At 25.0% G+C, this 20000-nt stretch overlaps 1 protein-coding gene across 1 annotated transcript; it reads left to right on the top strand.

Annotated features, from left to right (window-relative positions):
• The first annotated feature begins 889 nt into the window (after nt 1-889).
• On the top strand, nt 890-5603 carry LOC101488389 (alpha-L-arabinofuranosidase 1-like). The gene is made up of 17 exons (XM_012713760.3): nt 890-1063; nt 1165-1219; nt 1598-1800; nt 1882-2000; nt 2118-2271; nt 2911-2980; nt 3193-3338; nt 3456-3501; nt 3606-3658; nt 3769-3916; nt 4029-4147; nt 4266-4337; nt 4426-4529; nt 4657-4713; nt 4825-5020; nt 5133-5276; nt 5508-5603. The coding sequence occupies exons 1-17, from the start codon at nt 899-901 to the stop codon at nt 5601-5603; spliced, it is 1947 nt and encodes a 648-aa protein (XP_012569214.1). The 5' UTR covers nt 890-898.
• Nucleotides 5604-20000: the final 14397 nt, after the last annotated feature.

The following is a 20000-nucleotide window of genomic DNA, read 5'->3' on the forward strand; positions in this document are numbered from 1 at the left end:
GCATTGACATGGTGAAAAAGTTATGTATAATAATCTATTCACAGATAAATATTTATTGAGATATACTAGAGAGACATCATTGTGAGATTTGATTGGATTTTAATTACACAATTGCATAATGATTAATAGTATATTTTTTTACAATCACAATATATATATAAATTAAGAATAATGTTCTTTACTACTTAATTATCCCTAAATTATTTTCATATGAACATTGTGCCTATCTATATATGGTAATATTTTTATTTTTATTTAAATTATTTTTTATAACAATAAATGATTAAATTATTTTCTTATCCTATTATGTTGGTTTCTAACCCAACTAAAAGTTATGATAATTTTTTTAGCTAAAGAGATATGATAGGATAAATTTTAGAATTAACTCATTGTATTTTCTTATCAAAAACTAGATAGAATTATTTTATTATGTCTCTTATCTTACACATTTAGCAAACATTTTAAGATATACATTGTACCTGTGTATGTATGTATATATGACAAGTTATGGCAATTCGTGTGAATGAGATTCCTAAGTTATAGCAACACTCAAAAATTAAATTCTTCTACTACTAATTTTTTCTTTAATAAACAGTAAATTATATTTTACTATATTAGTTATATATAAAAAAGCAAATATAATATGATTTTCTTTTGGAATTAAACAATGTAAGGGATATAAATTTGAATCTAAATAGGAATTTTTATTTAAGGAATATTTTTAAGATTATGTTAAAAACACATCTAACTAAACTGTAGATTATGTTATTAACAGGACAACCTAGATTACGTTGTTAACAACTCAGCATTATCTTGATCTCCAACTTTGTGCTTATAAATACAAGTGAAAGTGTTACTAATAATATATCACAAACCAATTGCTCAAAAGAAAAAAAAAATGTCTTTATCAAATTCCTTTACTGTTTTTGTTTTATCTTTAGTGGTGTGTTTGGTTATTCCTAAATGTCAAGCTGATGCAAATGCTACACAGACATCAAAACTAGTGATTGATGCAAATTCTGGAAGGCCTATTTCAGACACATTCTTTGGAGTTTTTTATGAAGTAAATTAATATCTTTTAAAAAATGTTTATATGAATGTGAAGATTACTTAGTTATTGTGTTGGTTTAAATATAATTATATTGACCAATATTTATTTTTTAGGAGATTAATCATGCTGGAGGCGGTGGATTGTGGGCCGAACTTGTGTCAAATAGAGGTATTGATTAAATTTTATGTTGCTAATTTAATTTTTGTTTTAGAAATATATCATTAATATTTTTGGAAAATGATAACAAATTTCGTTAGGACATTGTTTAAGGAATTAAAAGAATTAACTTTTGGATAGAAAATATTAGGTGGCCGATAATGAGGTGAAAATTTGATTCTCATATTCAGCATAAATTTAATAATACTACATAACATTGGTTTTTTTGAAATAAGAAAAAAAAATTGTAAATATATTTGTTAGAACTATTCGAGTTTTGAGACATGTCGTGACTCTAATGAATTTGAAAACCTATTTCGTTTGAAATTTGTTGTATATAAAAAATAAATAAATGATTTAATATTTTATTATTATAAATTTATGTTTCAGGTTTTGAAGCAGGAGGTTCTAGTGTTCCCTCAAGTATTCTTCCTTGGACAATTATTGGAGACGAATCAAATATTATAGTATCAACTGATCGTAGTTCTTGTTTTGACCGTAATAAAGTTGCTTTGCGTATGGACATTCTTTGTCAAAGAATATCTTGTCCACCTGGTGGTGTTGGTATTTCTAATCCTGGTTATTGGGGCATGGTAAGTAATTCAACATTTTGTTTAATTACTATAGTAAAAAATTTAATATCATTTATAATTTTTTTTATTTTTTATAATCAGAACATTGAGCAAGGGAAGAAGTATAAAATAGAGTTCTATGTTAGAGCAACTAGTCCAATTAATTTAGAAGTTTCATTTGTCGGTTCTAATGGAGTAAAATTGGCTTCAACAAACATAAGGTGATAAATTCCTTTAATTCAATTAACCTTTTATAACTACTTTATATTTAATCATGAAAGTAATTGAGTTATTTGTAACCAAAATAAACTAATTGAGATGTTAATTAATCCATTTAGGACATTTGGAAAAAATGTAGCAAATTGGACAAAGATGGAGAATATTGTTGAAGCTAATGCAACAGATCATAATTCAAGTCTTCAAATCACAACAAGTCAAAAGGGAATTGTATGGTTAGATCAAGTGTCAGCTATGCCATTGGATACATATAAGGTAATCCCTACACTCTCGTACCCACTTTTTTTCTTGATAAAACAATATAAATTACTTTAACTCTATTTTATTTATCATATATATTTGATATAATTTTTACTTTTCAACGACTCATTTATTTTCATAAAATAAATTCTTACTAATAATCTTCTAAGAGTTGACTTACAACTTTTATTAAATCAATAAAAATTAATTAAATTTAACTAATTCACAACAAGTCAAAAGGGAATTGTATGGTTAGATCAAGTGTCAGCTATGCCATTGGATACATATAAGGTAATCCCTACACTCTCGTACCCACTTTTTTTCTTGATAAAACAATATAAATTACTTTAACTCTATTTTATTTATCATATATATTTGATATAATTTTTACTTTTCAACGACTCATTTATTTTCATAAAATAAATTCTTACTAATAATCTTCTAAGAGTTGACTTACAACTTTTATTAAATCAATAAAAATTAATTAAATTTAACTAATTTTTTTAATAATAGTAAAATTAATTATTTTTATTTATAATAAAGACTAAAGTAATATTGTAGATACGCATGATTATTTGGCAGTGCCATATTAATTAAAAAATAAATTTATTTTTTATTAAATGGACTAACTTCATTAATCATATTTGGACACAGGGTCATGGTTTCCGAAATGATATTTTTCAAATGGTGGCAGATCTAAAGCCAAAATTTTTAAGATTCCCAGGTATGTTAAAATTATAATCTTTAAAGATCCACCAATTCTATTGTTAGATAATACAAAACAATAAAACTATAAATCTTGGTGTACTTTTATGGCTTACCATTTATTTATTACATGTCACACGATAAAATTTTTAATTTTCCATAAAAATAAATAAATTAAAAATAAATTTATTTGAAATTTTATGAAGTGAGCTAACATTTGATTCCTTATAGGTGGTTGTTTTGTTGAAGGAGACAATCTAAGAAATGCTTTTAGGTGGAAAGATACAGTTGGGCCCTGGGAACAGAGGCCTGGACACTTAAATGACATTTGGAAATATTGGACTGATGATGGACTTGGTTATTTTGAGGGACTCCAAGTATGTTTTTATTATTTTTTATTATCATATATTAAATATTTTTCTTTTATTTTTTTGATGAGCTAAACATGTTCCTCGTCAAATTGAAAATACTAATCTTTTTGTTTTTTTGAGCAGCTAGCAGAGGATCTTGGTGCATTGCCTGTATGGGTGTTTAACAATGGTATATTTTGTAATCTCTAAAAAGTCTATTCTAAACTCTATTCACCATTGAAATTTTGTTTTGTTTTGATTTCTAATTTCTTATTAATCTAATGTTTCTTATAGGTATTAGCCATCATGATGAAGTTGATACAAATGCTATTTCACCATTTGTGCAAGTATAACTTTTTTCCTAGTTTTTTTAAATTTTTATTCTTAGTTAAATTGTATTACTATATATTTATTATTATTATTATTATTATTTACACTATGTTTCATTAATAAACAGGAAGCCCTAGATGGTATTGAGTTTGCTAGAGGTTCTCCCACATCACAGTGGGGTTCTCTTAGAGCTTCTATGGGACATCCTCATCCATTTGATTTGAAATATGTTTCAATCGGAAATGAAGATTGCAATTTGAAATATTTTCTTGCGAGTACAATTATCATTTGTTTTATACTATTCATAGATATTTGATATATAATTAAGAAAATAGTTTGGAAATTAAATTTTCCGTTTTTTATCATTTGTGTTTTTTGATTGATTAGACAAATACATGAAGTTCTATAAAGCTATAAGACGCGTTTATCCTGATATTCAGATTATTTCAAATTGTGACGGTTCTGTAAATCCACTAAATCATCCGGCAGATATTTACGATTTCCACGTAAGAACTCTTTGTTTTGCTAAAAAAAATTAAAGCTATTAATTAATTTTGCATTTTGGTTTGGCCATTCACATTATGTTATCATTGTTAATGATATTTTTGTTTTATCAATAATTAGATTTATACAAATTCTAAGGACATCTTTTCAATGTCTACCAAGTTCGATAACGCACCACGATCCGGACCAAAGGTATAGTTATTAATTATATTTTTTAAAGTTATTTATTTAAGGAATAATTATTCATGCATTATGATTGATGAATTTGCTCAAATCGTAGGTGTTTGTAAGTGAGTATGCTGTTTGGAAGGAAGATGCTGGCAATGGAAGCCTTTTGGCTGCTGTGGCTGAGGCTGCATTCCTTATTGGACTTGAAAAGAATAGGTTAATTGGTTTATTTAACTATAGTTTATATTTCATGAAATTTATCTAAGGTTTAATGTTATATACTAGCTTGTGTTATTTTGAGCTATGTTTTAATATTCTCTCATTTTTCAATTTTTGTCTACAGTGATATCGTCAGCATGGTTAGCTATGCACCCCTAATGGCAAACATAAACGATAGATTGTAATTTTCTTATACTTTACCGAAAAATTTATACCATTTATTTAAATAGATATGATTTTTCATATATATAATTATTTAAATGGAAAAATAATTGATTTTGTATGACAATAGATGGACACCAGATGCAATTGTTTTCAACTCTTATCAACTTTATGGAACTCCAAGTTATTGGCTCCAACAACTCTTCATTGAATCTAGTGGAGCAACTTTGCTTAATTCAACTCTCCAAACTTCTTCTACTTCACTTGTTGCTTCCGCAATTCAGTATAAAAATTCTCAAGATGGGAATAATTATATAAGAGTAAAGGTAATTTATTATATATGAGTCAATTTTTTTTAACAAGAATGAATGTTCATTTGAATTTAACAAAATTTAGCTACTTAATTAATATTCACTTCGGAATTATTGAATTTTGTAGGTGGTAAATTTTGGCACTGTCGTTGAAAACTTCGGAATTTCAATAAATGGCTTAAAATCAAATGTGCAACAGACAGGTTCATCAATTGTTTTGCTTACATCTCCTAATATAATGGATGAGAATTCATTCTCAGAGCCAAATAAGGTACCATTTATTGTTGTAAAAGTATATAATATAGAAAATGATATATAATATAAAAAATGATTTATACATTTTTCACCAAAATATATTCTTAAAATATTTGGTTTTAATCCTTCTTTGAAAAATAATATGATTTTGTTTCCATAACTTAAAAACGTCTAGTTAGTGAAATATAAAATTGACCTTGTTAAAAATATTTAATTTACAATTTTGTTTCATTTTATGTATGTACAGATTGCTCCTCTACGAGTTCCACTTGAGAAGAAAATCGAGGATTTGACGTATGGACTTCCTCCTTATTCAATTACATCATTTGATCTCTTAATTTAAAATACTATGGTGGAATGTATCTTGAATTAAATGGGAGAAATTAATGTATATTTTTTTTTTATTTCTATTCCTCCTTATTGTTGAAACAATATTGATAATAAGGTTGATTCTTGTCGTAATTAAGGTTTTATTGAAGTTGTCTAGAGGAAAAAAAAAAAATAGAGTGGTCAAGGGTCATTGCTCACAACACTATTTAATGTACTTTTTTTTTCTTTCTGGGTTAGGTCTATATCCCCTCATGTATTTGTAATTTTTATTTTAATCTACTTTTAGCTTTAAAAAATTATTCTTTCTTTATCTTTTTTTTTTCCTTTTAGTTCCTTTATCTTAATGTTGATTTTTATTAGTATAGGAGTACTTTCGTTACTATTCATATATATCTTCTATCTATAATTGTTGAATTTTTTTGATCAAAATTGAATCACATTTACAAATTACAATTGATCGTTAAACGTCTAAATAGATCTTAGGTGTATCAAAGTTCTTAGTGTTAGGTTTTTTCATAGTCAAACTCATCCTGACGCAAAACACGTGACACTTTTTAATTGGACCAGCCAACAATGAGAAGGTTTGTGGAAAATAGAAAATTGCTAAGCGTATTTCGCTTAATCTTGCTTATAAATATCAACATCTAGACCACTCCCTCTTCCCTTATTTCAGCTCAATCTATCTCTATCTAAAAAAGGTTGATGTGTTTTTAATAAGGTTCTAACACTTCGGTACATGTTCAAATGAGTTTTCCAAGCGTTGTGGTTATGTTTGGTTTTCGATAAGCATTTGAGTTTTTCTTTTAAAATTGTTGAGGTAATCCCCAATATATTTCCTTTACTTTCTTAAGTTTATTATGATACTAGGGGTATGCTCAAATTATCTTATTTCATTTTAAATCCTTTTAAGTAAGAGTTATAGTATCTTGCGTTATTATTAAGTTTTGTTTAAAAATATATGGCTTAAATGCATTTAATTCTCTTTATTTTGTTCAAAATTAACTTATAATTATCTCCTTATTTCTAAAATAGAATTGTGTTCAATATTTTTTTTCATAGTTATTTGCTTACGTTGTCACTAACAAATGCGCTCATGAAAATTTGTCGTAAAAAAATATAAGAAAATAGATATTGATTAACGACATAAATTCAATTTTATCTAATTCAGTTGTATAAAATCAACGTCATAACTGCACTTTCGATGTGAGAGCCAAAAAATCTCATAAGTTATAAAACAGAGGAATCCAATTTTAAACATAGTTGACTAAAAATTCATTTAAGCCAAAATATATTGAACTCCTCACAAATCATCAGTAATTATGATATAAGCAAGGTTTCAACTTAAATCTAGAAGGCAGTAGTTGTTGTGCTACTTTTAAATTATATTCTCAACAACTCTCAAGACTTTTAAACATCATGTAAGGTTGGGGGAGATTTCGTATACATCGAAACAATTAGCATAGGATTGATATGATGACATTATTATTGGGAGATGTATTTCCTAATTGTTTGTTTGTGATATGTGTATTCTTTTGTTTTTGAAGAATAAGTGATATTCATTAATCTTGTCATGAGGTAAATAATGGATGAATGCATTAGATAGACAATGGTCAGATTAAATAAAGGAAAGATAAAGGGATGTATATAGCATGACACTCAAAAAAACAAAATTATATAAAAAAAACAAACAAAACATGTTTCACATTTATCAAGATACTTAAACACAGTCACTTCATGCACGCAACAATACCCTCCTTTATTTTTTTATTTTTTATTTTTAAAAAAATTATTAATAAAGTAATTATTTTTTCTATTTGGACAATCAACAAAAAAAAGATCTACGATTTTTTTTCCTGTTTGTATGAAATTGCTTAATATTTACTCTAAAACAACAAAAAATTCATAACTTAAGTTCCAAAAATTAAAATATGTGAATCTTTGATTCACACTGTAAGACTTATCTGATCTTTTTAATTGTAAAAATGGTAATACTCGCATAAAAGCTAATAGAACAAATAGTAAGGGTATTACTCGCATAAAATCTACAACTTGATTCAAAAAAGCTATGCTTGAGTTAGTTTTGCAAATAAAAAAACTAATCCTTCTAGTCTATAAATTGAGACAACAATGAGTTGCAAATGGGGATATTTTTTTGGATGAGAAAACTCAAAAGATAGAAATGAGAGTTATTTTTATTTCTTCTGTTTTTTTTTCTGAAAAAAAAATTATTACTCACAAAAAGACAGAAGAAAAATAAAGATTCATATCTATAAACATATTCAAATCCATTTTAACAACGAAAATAAAATAGAGAACTAGAGTCGTACACCACCGCCTCGATCTTTACCGGCATATGAAAAGGCACGCATTTTCTCAATCTTTTGTTCAAATTGTATATTTTTTTTAAAAATGTAAACTCTAGAAACTAAAATATTTGAAATATTATATTTTGTTTGATTATGTGTAAATGGTGGTTTGGTTGAGGCCATGTGTTTATAAAGGTTAAAATGGGTGGTGGTTTTTTGTTTGAGATGATTTTTTATCTTGTGCGTTGTAAAGCTTGAAATATGTTTTTTTACTGCAATTGTTTTCTTGAAAAAACTGATTTGCTTGGTTAGAGTCTATTGCAGCGTTTTTTTACTGCAATGCTTTTCTCCCCGCTGATCCTCTACGTTAACTGTAAATTATTGCTCCCTTTATTCTATTTAACTAATAAATGTCTTATTATATTTATTACATTTAACATAAATAATTATGTTTAATATAAATAATTATGAACATAATTAAATCATGATAAATATTATTTATTTTATATTTTAACAGTTTTTTGTTGTTGCGCTATTTAATATTAAAATAAATTTTGTTCGCTCACTTATTAAATTATAAAATATTTTAAAAGAGATTTACACTTGTAATTAGTATTTTTTGTTCTATTTTTAAATGTAGTGTTGTTACAAAGTCCATATATTTCTTTTGTTGCTATTTTGATTTTTTGTTTATTACTGATGTTATTTCGTATAATCATTTAAACTTATTTAATATTTAGAATCAATTTTTTTAAGTTCTTATAAAGAAAAAACAAAGATAAAATTATAATCAAATAGTGAAAAGTTAATTAGATATGATGTTTGTTAACCTTTGAGTTGTTAGAACCCATGTTAAGACAACTTGATAGTTTTAAAAACTCATTTTCACAAATAAATAAATATACGAAATTTAGTCTAAATTGATTAATTAGATGTGACATCTTTTTAATCTTTTAGGACGCAAGTTGTGACAACTTGATAGTTCTAACACTCGATTTTAAATTAGCCCAAAATCAACTTTTGAAATTTGATTAATTTAGATGTGACATTTTGTTTAATCTTTAAATTTTTGAGACACAAGTTGTACAACTTGATAGTCTTAAAACTCGTATTTATGAATAATTATTCAAATCAAACAAATTCATCTTTTGGTCAAAATAACTTTTTTTATAAATAACAAAACACACTTTCTTTAAAAAATAATTAACACATCCGCATTTTCTAACCAAGAACTACGCAGGAGCAAGATCACACTCTTGTCAAGCACAATTATAAAAACTTTTTTTCCTCTGTTTTTAAACACACTTTTATCTAAAAAAATCACATTTATAAAATATAATTTATATTCATATTTAATAATAAAGAGAAATAAATATATTTAAGTTGATATAATTTTGCACAATTAATTATAGGTAACTGTAATTACGAACTCAAAATACGCATAATCGACTATTTATTTCACTACAGTTGGTCAAATTAATTTTTTAATGACCTCAAAATAATTTGGTTTTAAAGACCATATTTATTTTTATTTTTAAGAGCTTCCTAATATTTTCTCTATTTTAAAATAAATTTTGGTGGTGACTCCATTGAATTCGAGAAACACTCGAATATTTCGAATGTTTAGGCAACGACAGTTGGTCAAATTCTTACAAGGATTATTATGATTATTGCATGTTTGGCTAGGTTAGTATATTGACTTAAACTCCATGATAAATCAAGGGGGACATTGGTGGCATGTGGTCACATGATACTTGTTAAAAGTCCAACCCCATATTGTCTACATTTTTTTTTTTTTTTTTCTGGGTTAGGTCTATATCCCCTCATGTATTTGTAATTTTTATTTTAATCTACTTTTAGCTTTAAAAATTTATTCTTCCTTTATCTTAATTTTTTCCTTTCAATTCCTTTATCTTAACGTTGATTTTTATAGTATAGGAGTACTTTTGTTACTATTCATATTTATCTTCTGTCTATAATGTTGAATTTTTTTGAATCAAAATTGAATCACATTTACAAATTACAATTGACACCAGGGTATGCTCAAATTATCTTATTTCATTTTAAATCCTTTTAAGTAAGAGTTATAGTATCTTGCGTTATTATTAAGTTTTGTTTAAAAATATATGGCTTAAATGCATTTAATTCTCTTTATTTTGTTCAAAATTAACTTATAATTATCTCCTTATTTCTAAAATAGAATTGTGTTCAATATTTTTTTTCATAGTTATTTGCTTACGTTGTCACTAACAAATGCGCTCATGAAAATTTGTCGTAAAAAAATATAAGAAAATAGATATTGATTAACGACATAAATTCAATTTTATCTAATTCAGTTGTATAAAATCAACGTCATAACTGCACTTTCGATGTGAGAGCCAAAAAATCTCATAAGTTATAAAACAGAGGAATCCAATTTTAAACATAGTTGACTAAAAATTCATTTAAGCCAAAATATATTGAACTCCTCACAAATCATCAGTAATTATGATATAAGCAAGGTTTCAACTTAAATCTAGAAGGCAGTAGTTGTTGTGCTACTTTTAAATTATATTCTCAACAACTCTCAAGACTTTTAAACATCATGTAAGGTTGGGGGAGATTTCGTATACATCGAAACAATTAGCATAGGATTGATATGATGACATTATTATTGGGAGATGTATTTCCTAATTGTTTGTTTGTGATATGTGTATTCTTTTGTTTTTGAAGAATAAGTGATATTCATTAATCTTGTCATGAGGTAAATAATGGATGAATGCATTAGATAGACAATGGTCAGATTAAATAAAGGAAAGATAAAGGGATGTATATAGCATGACACTCAAAAAAACAAAATTATATAAAAAAAACAAACAAAACATGTTTCACATTTATCAAGATACTTAAACACAGTCACTTCATGCACGCAACAATACCCTCCTTTATTTTTTTATTTTTTATTTTTAAAAAAATTATTAATAAAGTAATTATTTTTTCTATTTGGACAATCAACAAAAAAAAGATCTACGATTTTTTTTCCTGTTTGTATGAAATTGCTTAATATTTACTCTAAAACAACAAAAAATTCATAACTTAAGTTCCAAAAATTAAAATATGTGAATCTTTGATTCACACTGTAAGACTTATCTGATCTTTTTAATTGTAAAAATGGTAATACTCGCATAAAAGCTAATAGAACAAATAGTAAGGGTATTACTCGCATAAAATCTACAACTTGATTCAAAAAAGCTATGCTTGAGTTAGTTTTGCAAATAAAAAAACTAATCCTTCTAGTCTATAAATTGAGACAACAATGAGTTGCAAATGGGGATATTTTTTTGGATGAGAAAACTCAAAAGATAGAAATGAGAGTTATTTTTATTTCTTCTGTTTTTTTTTCTGAAAAAAAAATTATTACTCACAAAAAGACAGAAGAAAAATAAAGATTCATATCTATAAACATATTCAAATCCATTTTAACAACGAAAATAAAATAGAGAACTAGAGTCGTACACCACCGCCTCGATCTTTACCGGCATATGAAAAGGCACGCATTTTCTCAATCTTTTGTTCAAATTGTATATTTTTTTTAAAAATGTAAACTCTAGAAACTAAAATATTTGAAATATTATATTTTGTTTGATTATGTGTAAATGGTGGTTTGGTTGAGGCCATGTGTTTATAAAGGTTAAAATGGGTGGTGGTTTTTTGTTTGAGATGATTTTTTATCTTGTGCGTTGTAAAGCTTGAAATATGTTTTTTTACTGCAATTGTTTTCTTGAAAAAACTGATTTGCTTGGTTAGAGTCTATTGCAGCGTTTTTTTACTGCAATGCTTTTCTCCCCGCTGATCCTCTACGTTAACTGTAAATTATTGCTCCCTTTATTCTATTTAACTAATAAATGTCTTATTATATTTATTACATTTAACATAAATAATTATGTTTAATATAAATAATTATGAACATAATTAAATCATGATAAATATTATTTATTTTATATTTTAACAGTTTTTTGTTGTTGCGCTATTTAATATTAAAATAAATTTTGTTCGCTCACTTATTAAATTATAAAATATTTTAAAAGAGATTTACACTTGTAATTAGTATTTTTTGTTCTATTTTTAAATGTAGTGTTGTTACAAAGTCCATATATTTCTTTTGTTGCTATTTTGATTTTTTGTTTATTACTGATGTTATTTCGTATAATCATTTAAACTTATTTAATATTTAGAATCAATTTTTTTAAGTTCTTATAAAGAAAAAACAAAGATAAAATTATAATCAAATAGTGAAAAGTTAATTAGATATGATGTTTGTTAACCTTTGAGTTGTTAGAACCCATGTTAAGACAACTTGATAGTTTTAAAAACTCATTTTCACAAATAAATAAATATACGAAATTTAGTCTAAATTGATTAATTAGATGTGACATCTTTTTAATCTTTTAGGACGCAAGTTGTGACAACTTGATAGTTCTAACACTCGATTTTAAATTAGCCCAAAATCAACTTTTGAAATTTGATTAATTTAGATGTGACATTTTGTTTAATCTTTAAATTTTTGAGACACAAGTTGTACAACTTGATAGTCTTAAAACTCGTATTTATGAATAATTATTCAAATCAAACAAATTCATCTTTTGGTCAAAATAACTTTTTTTATAAATAACAAAACACACTTTCTTTAAAAAATAATTAACACATCCGCATTTTCTAACCAAGAACTACGCAGGAGCAAGATCACACTCTTGTCAAGCACAATTATAAAAACTTTTTTTCCTCTGTTTTTAAACACACTTTTATCTAAAAAAATCACATTTATAAAATATAATTTATATTCATATTTAATAATAAAGAGAAATAAATATATTTAAGTTGATATAATTTTGCACAATTAATTATAGGTAACTGTAATTACGAACTCAAAATACGCATAATCGACTATTTATTTCACTACAGTTGGTCAAATTAATTTTTTAATGACCTCAAAATAATTTGGTTTTAAAGACCATATTTATTTTTATTTTTAAGAGCTTCCTAATATTTTCTCTATTTTAAAATAAATTTTGGTGGTGACTCCATTGAATTCGAGAAACACTCGAATATTTCGAATGTTTAGGCAACGACAGTTGGTCAAATTCTTACAAGGATTATTATGATTATTGCATGTTTGGCTAGGTTAGTATATTGACTTAAACTCCATGATAAATCAAGGGGGACATTGGTGGCATGTGGTCACATGATACTTGTTAAAAGTCCAACCCCATATTGTCTACATATAGTAGTGGGAGTGGACGAACTATTGTACTTAACCTCTAGGTTTTGAGTTCGACTCAACGGAAGACAAAAACTGCTTATTTATATTTGGAAAAAAAGGAAGAACGAAAAGTTCTTGAATAACATGTGAGAGGAATTAAGATGAGAGTAGAATTAGGAACATTGACATTTATGACATGATTAAAAAAACGTGTTTATAACAATAAAATGAATTTAGTCATTTTTCCATGTGGAAAAACAACCTCTAGTGCCCGGACCTATTATTTGCACAACACGAGAATTTTTTATTTTTATTTTTTTCATGTGCAGAAGCCTCGTCATCAAAAGTGGGAGGAGTGATTTTCATATTAAAATATATCCGTTATTTTTTCTTTAAAAAAATTTGAAATCAAGAAAAAAGTATCTGATAACAAAACAAGTTGATGGGTTAATTTTATTAAGATTTAAAAAAACAATTTGATGGGTTAATTTTATTAAGATTTAAAAAAACAAAAGAAATGTAAATTAATAATCTATTTTCTTAATACCATCCAACCAATTCAATTGTTTTTCAAATCAATTTCAATGATTGAATTTTCCAGGTGAATCCAGTCATTATAAAAAGTCCAAATAGATGAAATCAACTTTTAAAAGTATTTCAATTGTTTATTATTATAGATTATAGATATACATTATAGATTAAAGACAATATTATCTATATTCTCGATGTATTCGAACCTAAACTTTGTTTTCGATTTTGTTTTTCTATCTCATCGGTACTTTTCTTTCTTTTTTCTCAGCATAGGATTTATATTTAGAATATATTTTTCTACCGATTTTTCTTTTCATGGGCATTTTTAATTTACTTTATCTAATATGCTAATGGTTTGTTTTTATCGGACAATTTTCACCGGTTAAAATTTGAATGTTTAATTTAAAAAACAAAAACATTACCGTTATAATCTAAATTAAATGTATTTTTTATTTTGCATGTAAACAATTTTTATTTTAGTAGTGACACACGTACTATGTTATAATTAATATTCGTGTGAGATCTTTGTTAATAGAGTTAGTAATATAAAATTTATTTTAGGTGTATACATAGATGTGTATATTATATTATATTCAGAAGATAATAAATTATATTGATTCGAGGAGTTTCTAAAGAATTTTAATTTAGTTAGTTATATTAGTGTATTTAATATAGGTAGTAACTTTATGAAGAACTTGTTTTGTTATATTGAAATTGAAATTATATATTATATTATTTATGATTTCTTTGAAGAACTTGTGAGAACTTTATAGGTAGTAACTTTACGAAGAACTTGTGAGAACTTTGTTTTGTTTTTATATTATATTATTCATAATATAGGTAGTAAATTATATTAAAATTTTGATTTTTTTTTTCATGATTTCTTTGTCTTAAATTGACATTGTTTGATTTCTCGTCTTGGTATAACGTTTATTTGATTTTATGTCTTATTGTGGTGTTTGTTTGATTTAAATTAATAGATCGATTTTGATCAATTATTTATTCAAACAATGACTAGATCGTCAAAATTGCATATTTGTAGACATGTATATCTTAATCACTTTGATTTTATCACATTATATGTAGGTATTGTGTTCTTTTATGCTTTAACTTGGATGTTGCAAGTATATTTGGATATTCATCCTTTTTATTTTAAAAGAATGAATATCGTTTTTTATTTTGTAAAAGTAAATAGATAATTCTTATCTTTTTGAATTTATCTTTTTTATATGAAATTAATGTTTGCCTAGTATAGTGTCGCATTTAAGAATGACAATACAACCTGCAACCGCAGTTGCCCACCCAAACACGTCTTAATATGGATGGAAAAAACCCGTTTTGATAGTATGTTGTGTGTGCGTATTTTCTCCGATCGGGGGCAGGGGCGTATTTGGAGTGTTGATATCTACCTCGTGCTCGAACTCGCCCCTCTAATAATACTATTGTCATTTTTAAATTTTATATACATGTATATATTCAATATATTTAATATTTTTTTCAATATTAAAAATTATAATCTTCTCTTTATAAAAAAAATGGATTTGATATTTTTTTAATTTTATTATTGTATAATAATAATCATTTTTACAATATTAATTCTAATAAATATGACTTTTAAGTTTATAATTTTATATATATAAATGGATGCAGGTGGAGAAACTCGAACCCTTACATTAAAGAAGATGAAGATTTAAATTTCACATATGATAAAAATGAAGGTAGATGCGGATTTTTTCAAACTAGTCGAGTGCGGAAATTGGGAGGCAAAATCCTTTTTATTTTAAATGAATGAATATCATTTTTTTTGTGTGAAAATAAATACATAAATAATTCTTACCTTTTTGAATTTATCTTTTTTTATATGAAATTAATGTTTGCCTAGTATAATGTCGTATTTAAGGATGACCCAAACACATATAATTGGATGCGGGTATCCACCCAAACACATATAATTGGATGCGGGTGGTGAAACTCGAACTCCTACATATGCGAAGATGAAGACTTAAATTTCATATCTGCTAAAAATGAAGGTTGATGCAGATTTTTTCAAACTAGTTGAGTGCGGGAATTGGGAGGCAAAACCCGCCTCCACTCCGTCTTGTTGGATGTTGCAAGTATATTTGAATATTCATCCTTTTTATTTTAAATGAATAAATATTATTTTTTTTTTGTGAAAAAAAAATAAATAATTCTTACCTTTTTGAATTTATCTTTTTTATATGAAATTAATATTTTCTTAGTATAGTGTCGCATTTAAGGATGACAATACAACCCGCACCCTCGGGTATCCACCCAAACACATATAAATAGATGTGGGTGGAGAAACTCGAACCCCTACATAGATGGAGATGAAGACTTAAATTTCACATCTAATAAAAATGAAGGTTGATGCAGATTTTTTCAAACTAGTCGAGTGCGGGAATGGGGAGGCAAAACCCGCCTCCACTCCGTCCTATTGGATGTTGCAAGTATATCCGAATATTCATCCTTTTTATTTTAAATGAATAAATATCATTTTTTTTTGTGAAAATAAATAAATAATTCTTACCTTCTTGAATTTACCTTTTTTATATGAAATTAATGTTTGCCTAGTATAGTGTCGCATTTAAGGATAGCAATACAACTCGTACACGCGGGTATCCACTCAAACAAGTCTTGATTTGAGCGGAAAAATCCCGCTTTGATAGGGTGTTGCGTGTGCGTATTTTATTCAATTAGGGGCGGGAATGGGGGTGGATTTGGAGTGTTGATGTCTACCTCGCCCCTCTAATAATTCTATTGTCAATTTTAAATTTTATATACATGTATATATTCAATATATTTAAAAAAAATTTCAATATAAAAAATTATAATCTTCTCTTTATAAAAAAAATGGATTTAATTTTTTTTTAAATTTTATTATTGTATAATAGTAATTATTTTACAATATTAATTATAATAAATATGACTTTTAAATTTATAATTATATATATATATATATATATATATATGGGTGCAGGGGAAGAAACTCGAACCCCTACATAGATGAAGATGAAGACTTGAATTTCACATCTGATAAAAATGAAGGTGGATGCAGATTTTTTCAAACTAGTCGAGTGCGTGAATGGGAAGGCAAAATCCGCCCTCACCCTGTCCCGTTGACATGCCTACTCGTGTCGTGACTTGTTATTCATATAAACTAGTGTAGCCGAGTTTGTATGGTGCAAAGTATACAAATTTTAAAATTATTATAATTATAAATAAAATAATATAATTGAAATTAAATTTTATTTTTATAAATTATATATATATATATATATATTAAAATAGAATTATAATCAAATTGTGTCAATAAAAATACGTAATACAAATAACATTAAAAAAAAAAAGTTAAATTATTATACACAATTGTTAACAAACGAAAAAAATACTATATGTATTTATTTGTGTTATAACTCTATAAAATTTAGATATAAACATGTAAATTATAGGTCACAAAATATTATTATTAATTGATAAATCATGCAATAAATTTTATGTTAAATAGGATCTTCACTTGTAAAATATTCAACTTTTCATGTCTTATATATTTTATATTATAACTTAGATTAATATATGCAGCTTTTGTCAAAAACACTTCAAGAAAATAATAAGATTTATCAACAAAATTATAAATTGGATAATAAAAATTTATCAAATAATGGTTATAATAATATATCAATACAAATTTGAAGAACTAATCACAAAAGAAAATAAAAAGGAAAAATATGAACATAGAACATTTTTTCATTAAGATTAAAAATCAATCTATAACTAAAATTGATTAACCATAAAATACAACAACAACAACAACTAAAGACTCACCTTATATTAAAATAGAAATTTTTGAATAAAAGAGTAAAAAAAATTAATAGAATAACAAGTGAGTGAAAGTAATACAATCATGTTATTTTTAATTGTGATTTTAAAAATAAAGTGTGTATTTTACCATGACATCTGACAAAGAAAAAAAATTTCAGAGAGCATGAAGAATTTGGTAAGTAAAATTATTGGTAATTATCATCCATTTATTGAGATCAATTTATAATCCCAAATTTTTTTTAAGCTTTGATTTATCATAGCTTCTTTTTTTTACTCATCAATTTCTCATGCTTCATCTATATTTTTAAAATGTTATTTGGTTTAATCAAGAAGAAAATTCAGTGTAGACTATTTTATAGTGTAAATACATATAAATTTACAAAACAATAAATTTGTGAAATATATAATGTGTCATAAGAGGAAACTTATTAATGCATCTATTTACGTTTCAACTCATATTTTAGGGGTGATACTCTAAGTTTTATAATAAACTATTTTATTGATAAAATAATTTTTTAAATAATTAATTTTGTGTTAAAATTAGTTTAAAACACATCATGTTGATAAATTTTGTGATCAGTTTTTATTATATAAATGCTTTAGATGATGTGCTAGTTTATACATATTGAACTAAATGAGTAATATAAATAAAAAATATTATATTTTATTATTTTATATATATTTTTTAAAACGATAGTATTTTAGTGTAATATTTTAAAGAATAAAATTTTAGTTGATTTTACGTGTATATACGTGTACACACTTAATGTGAATTTTCATGTGCGTTTGACTAATGTTAAGTATGTACGTAGTTACATTTTACTAATTTATAACTATTTTTTATTTTTAATTATTTATTTTAAAAATAATTACATTGAGTTATTAGTAATACTGTGATTAATTTCCTTTTGTTTTTAAATATTTCTTATGGCATGGTGATTATATATATATATATATATCTATATATATATATATATATATATATATATTATGATTTAATAATTAATATAAATTATTAATATTATATTCATTTATTTTATCGCTTTGACTATTCTATAAAATTATTAGTATTTTTATGTGATTTTTATAAAATATTATATTAATAATTGTAGTTATCATTTTGAATATTAGAGTTTTTGTCATTAATTTATTTTAAAAGATTAATTATTTTAAATTTTTTTATTAATAAAATATTAGTAATATTTTAGTAATGAAATTGTGTTAAAAAAAGTAGTTTTGATAATTGTTAATTTTATTTTGTAGGAGCCTAATGTGCAAGAGAAAAACATAATTAAATAATTAAAAAAAAAAGAAGAAAGTGAGCTAGATTCTTCCTTTGTCGTTAAAGGGAGAGGAAACACAACAAATAGACTATTGTTTGGCGTCAATAATTGATAACTCTTCTAGTAAATTTTATCTATTTTTCCCACAAAAATTATTATTAAATTAGTTAGTTAATTAAACACTTTTTTTCATTTTTTTAATCATTCAAATTTTTCTATAAAATACTCAAGTTTTCCTTTTATGTAATTCATTATTTTGCACACAGTAAGCCTTACGACCACCACCAAAAGTTTCCAATAATTTCTTAAAAAATAATGCTATTTTTAATTTTTTGTATAAGAGACATTTGAGTATTTGTAATTTGATCAACAATCTATTTGATCCATTTTACCAAATCAGGGCCGCCTCTTAACCTTGTGTAATTTTTGTATAGTATACTTAGAACTTTAAAAAATTATATTAATATTCTTAATTTTTTACATTCTAATCACTTTAAAAAATTTATATTTGTTGTTTAGAATACCCAAATTCTTAAATTACTCTTGTAACTAACTTAACGTTTTTCTTTATCTTCTCGTTATCTTCACGCTATCTTCTCTATAAACATATTAAACCTACTTTGTCTCAACTCTCATATAAACCATAGATAATAATTTATAAAAAACTACAACAACAAAAAAAACTACTCTAATTATAAACTAAATAAAATTTTCAACCTAAATTCAAACATGTTGAGTTGTGAATTTTATCTAAAAATATAAAAATCAACTAAATGATCCTTTGATCATAATAATTTAACTAAAACTAATTAAATTAGTTTGATCTTCTTTTTTTTATTTTATTATTATTTTGAGTCTACGGTGAACTAAATTAATAAATCTGATATTTATTGATTCAAAATATAGTTTTACGTAATTTTAAAATAGAGTGTCTAATACCCAAATCAAACAATTATCTTTTATCAACACTATATAAATATTGATATCTTAAACAATATGTTGTATTTAAATGTGTTTTAATAATTATATATTTCTTTTTGTCCTTGTAGGTAAAAAAGTTGTATTAATAGTGTATAAATTTGGATTTAATTTGTATACATTGATGATGTAAAGATATTTTACATTGTCAAATAATCATAACAATCAGTTTAATCAGTTTAACTTTTATCATAATTACTATTAAGGTCACACTTATGATTGTGCTGACATTG

Source organism: Cicer arietinum, chromosome 3 (genome assembly GCF_000331145.2).
Source record: "Cicer arietinum cultivar CDC Frontier isolate Library 1 chromosome 3, Cicar.CDCFrontier_v2.0, whole genome shotgun sequence".
NCBI classification, from domain to species: Eukaryota; Viridiplantae; Streptophyta; class Magnoliopsida; order Fabales; family Fabaceae; genus Cicer; species Cicer arietinum.

Coding starts and splice junctions, on each gene's coding strand:
- LOC101488389 (XM_012713760.3), top strand. CDS start 899: ATGTCTTTATCAAATTCCTTTACTGTTTTTGTTTTATCTTTAGTGGTG. Junction 3,339..3,455: donor GTTATTTTGAGGGACTCCAA/GTATGTTTTTAT, acceptor TTTTTTGAGCAG/CTAGCAGAGGATCTTGGTGC. Junction 3,502..3,605: donor TGTATGGGTGTTTAACAATG/GTATATTTTGTA, acceptor TGTTTCTTATAG/GTATTAGCCATCATGATGAA.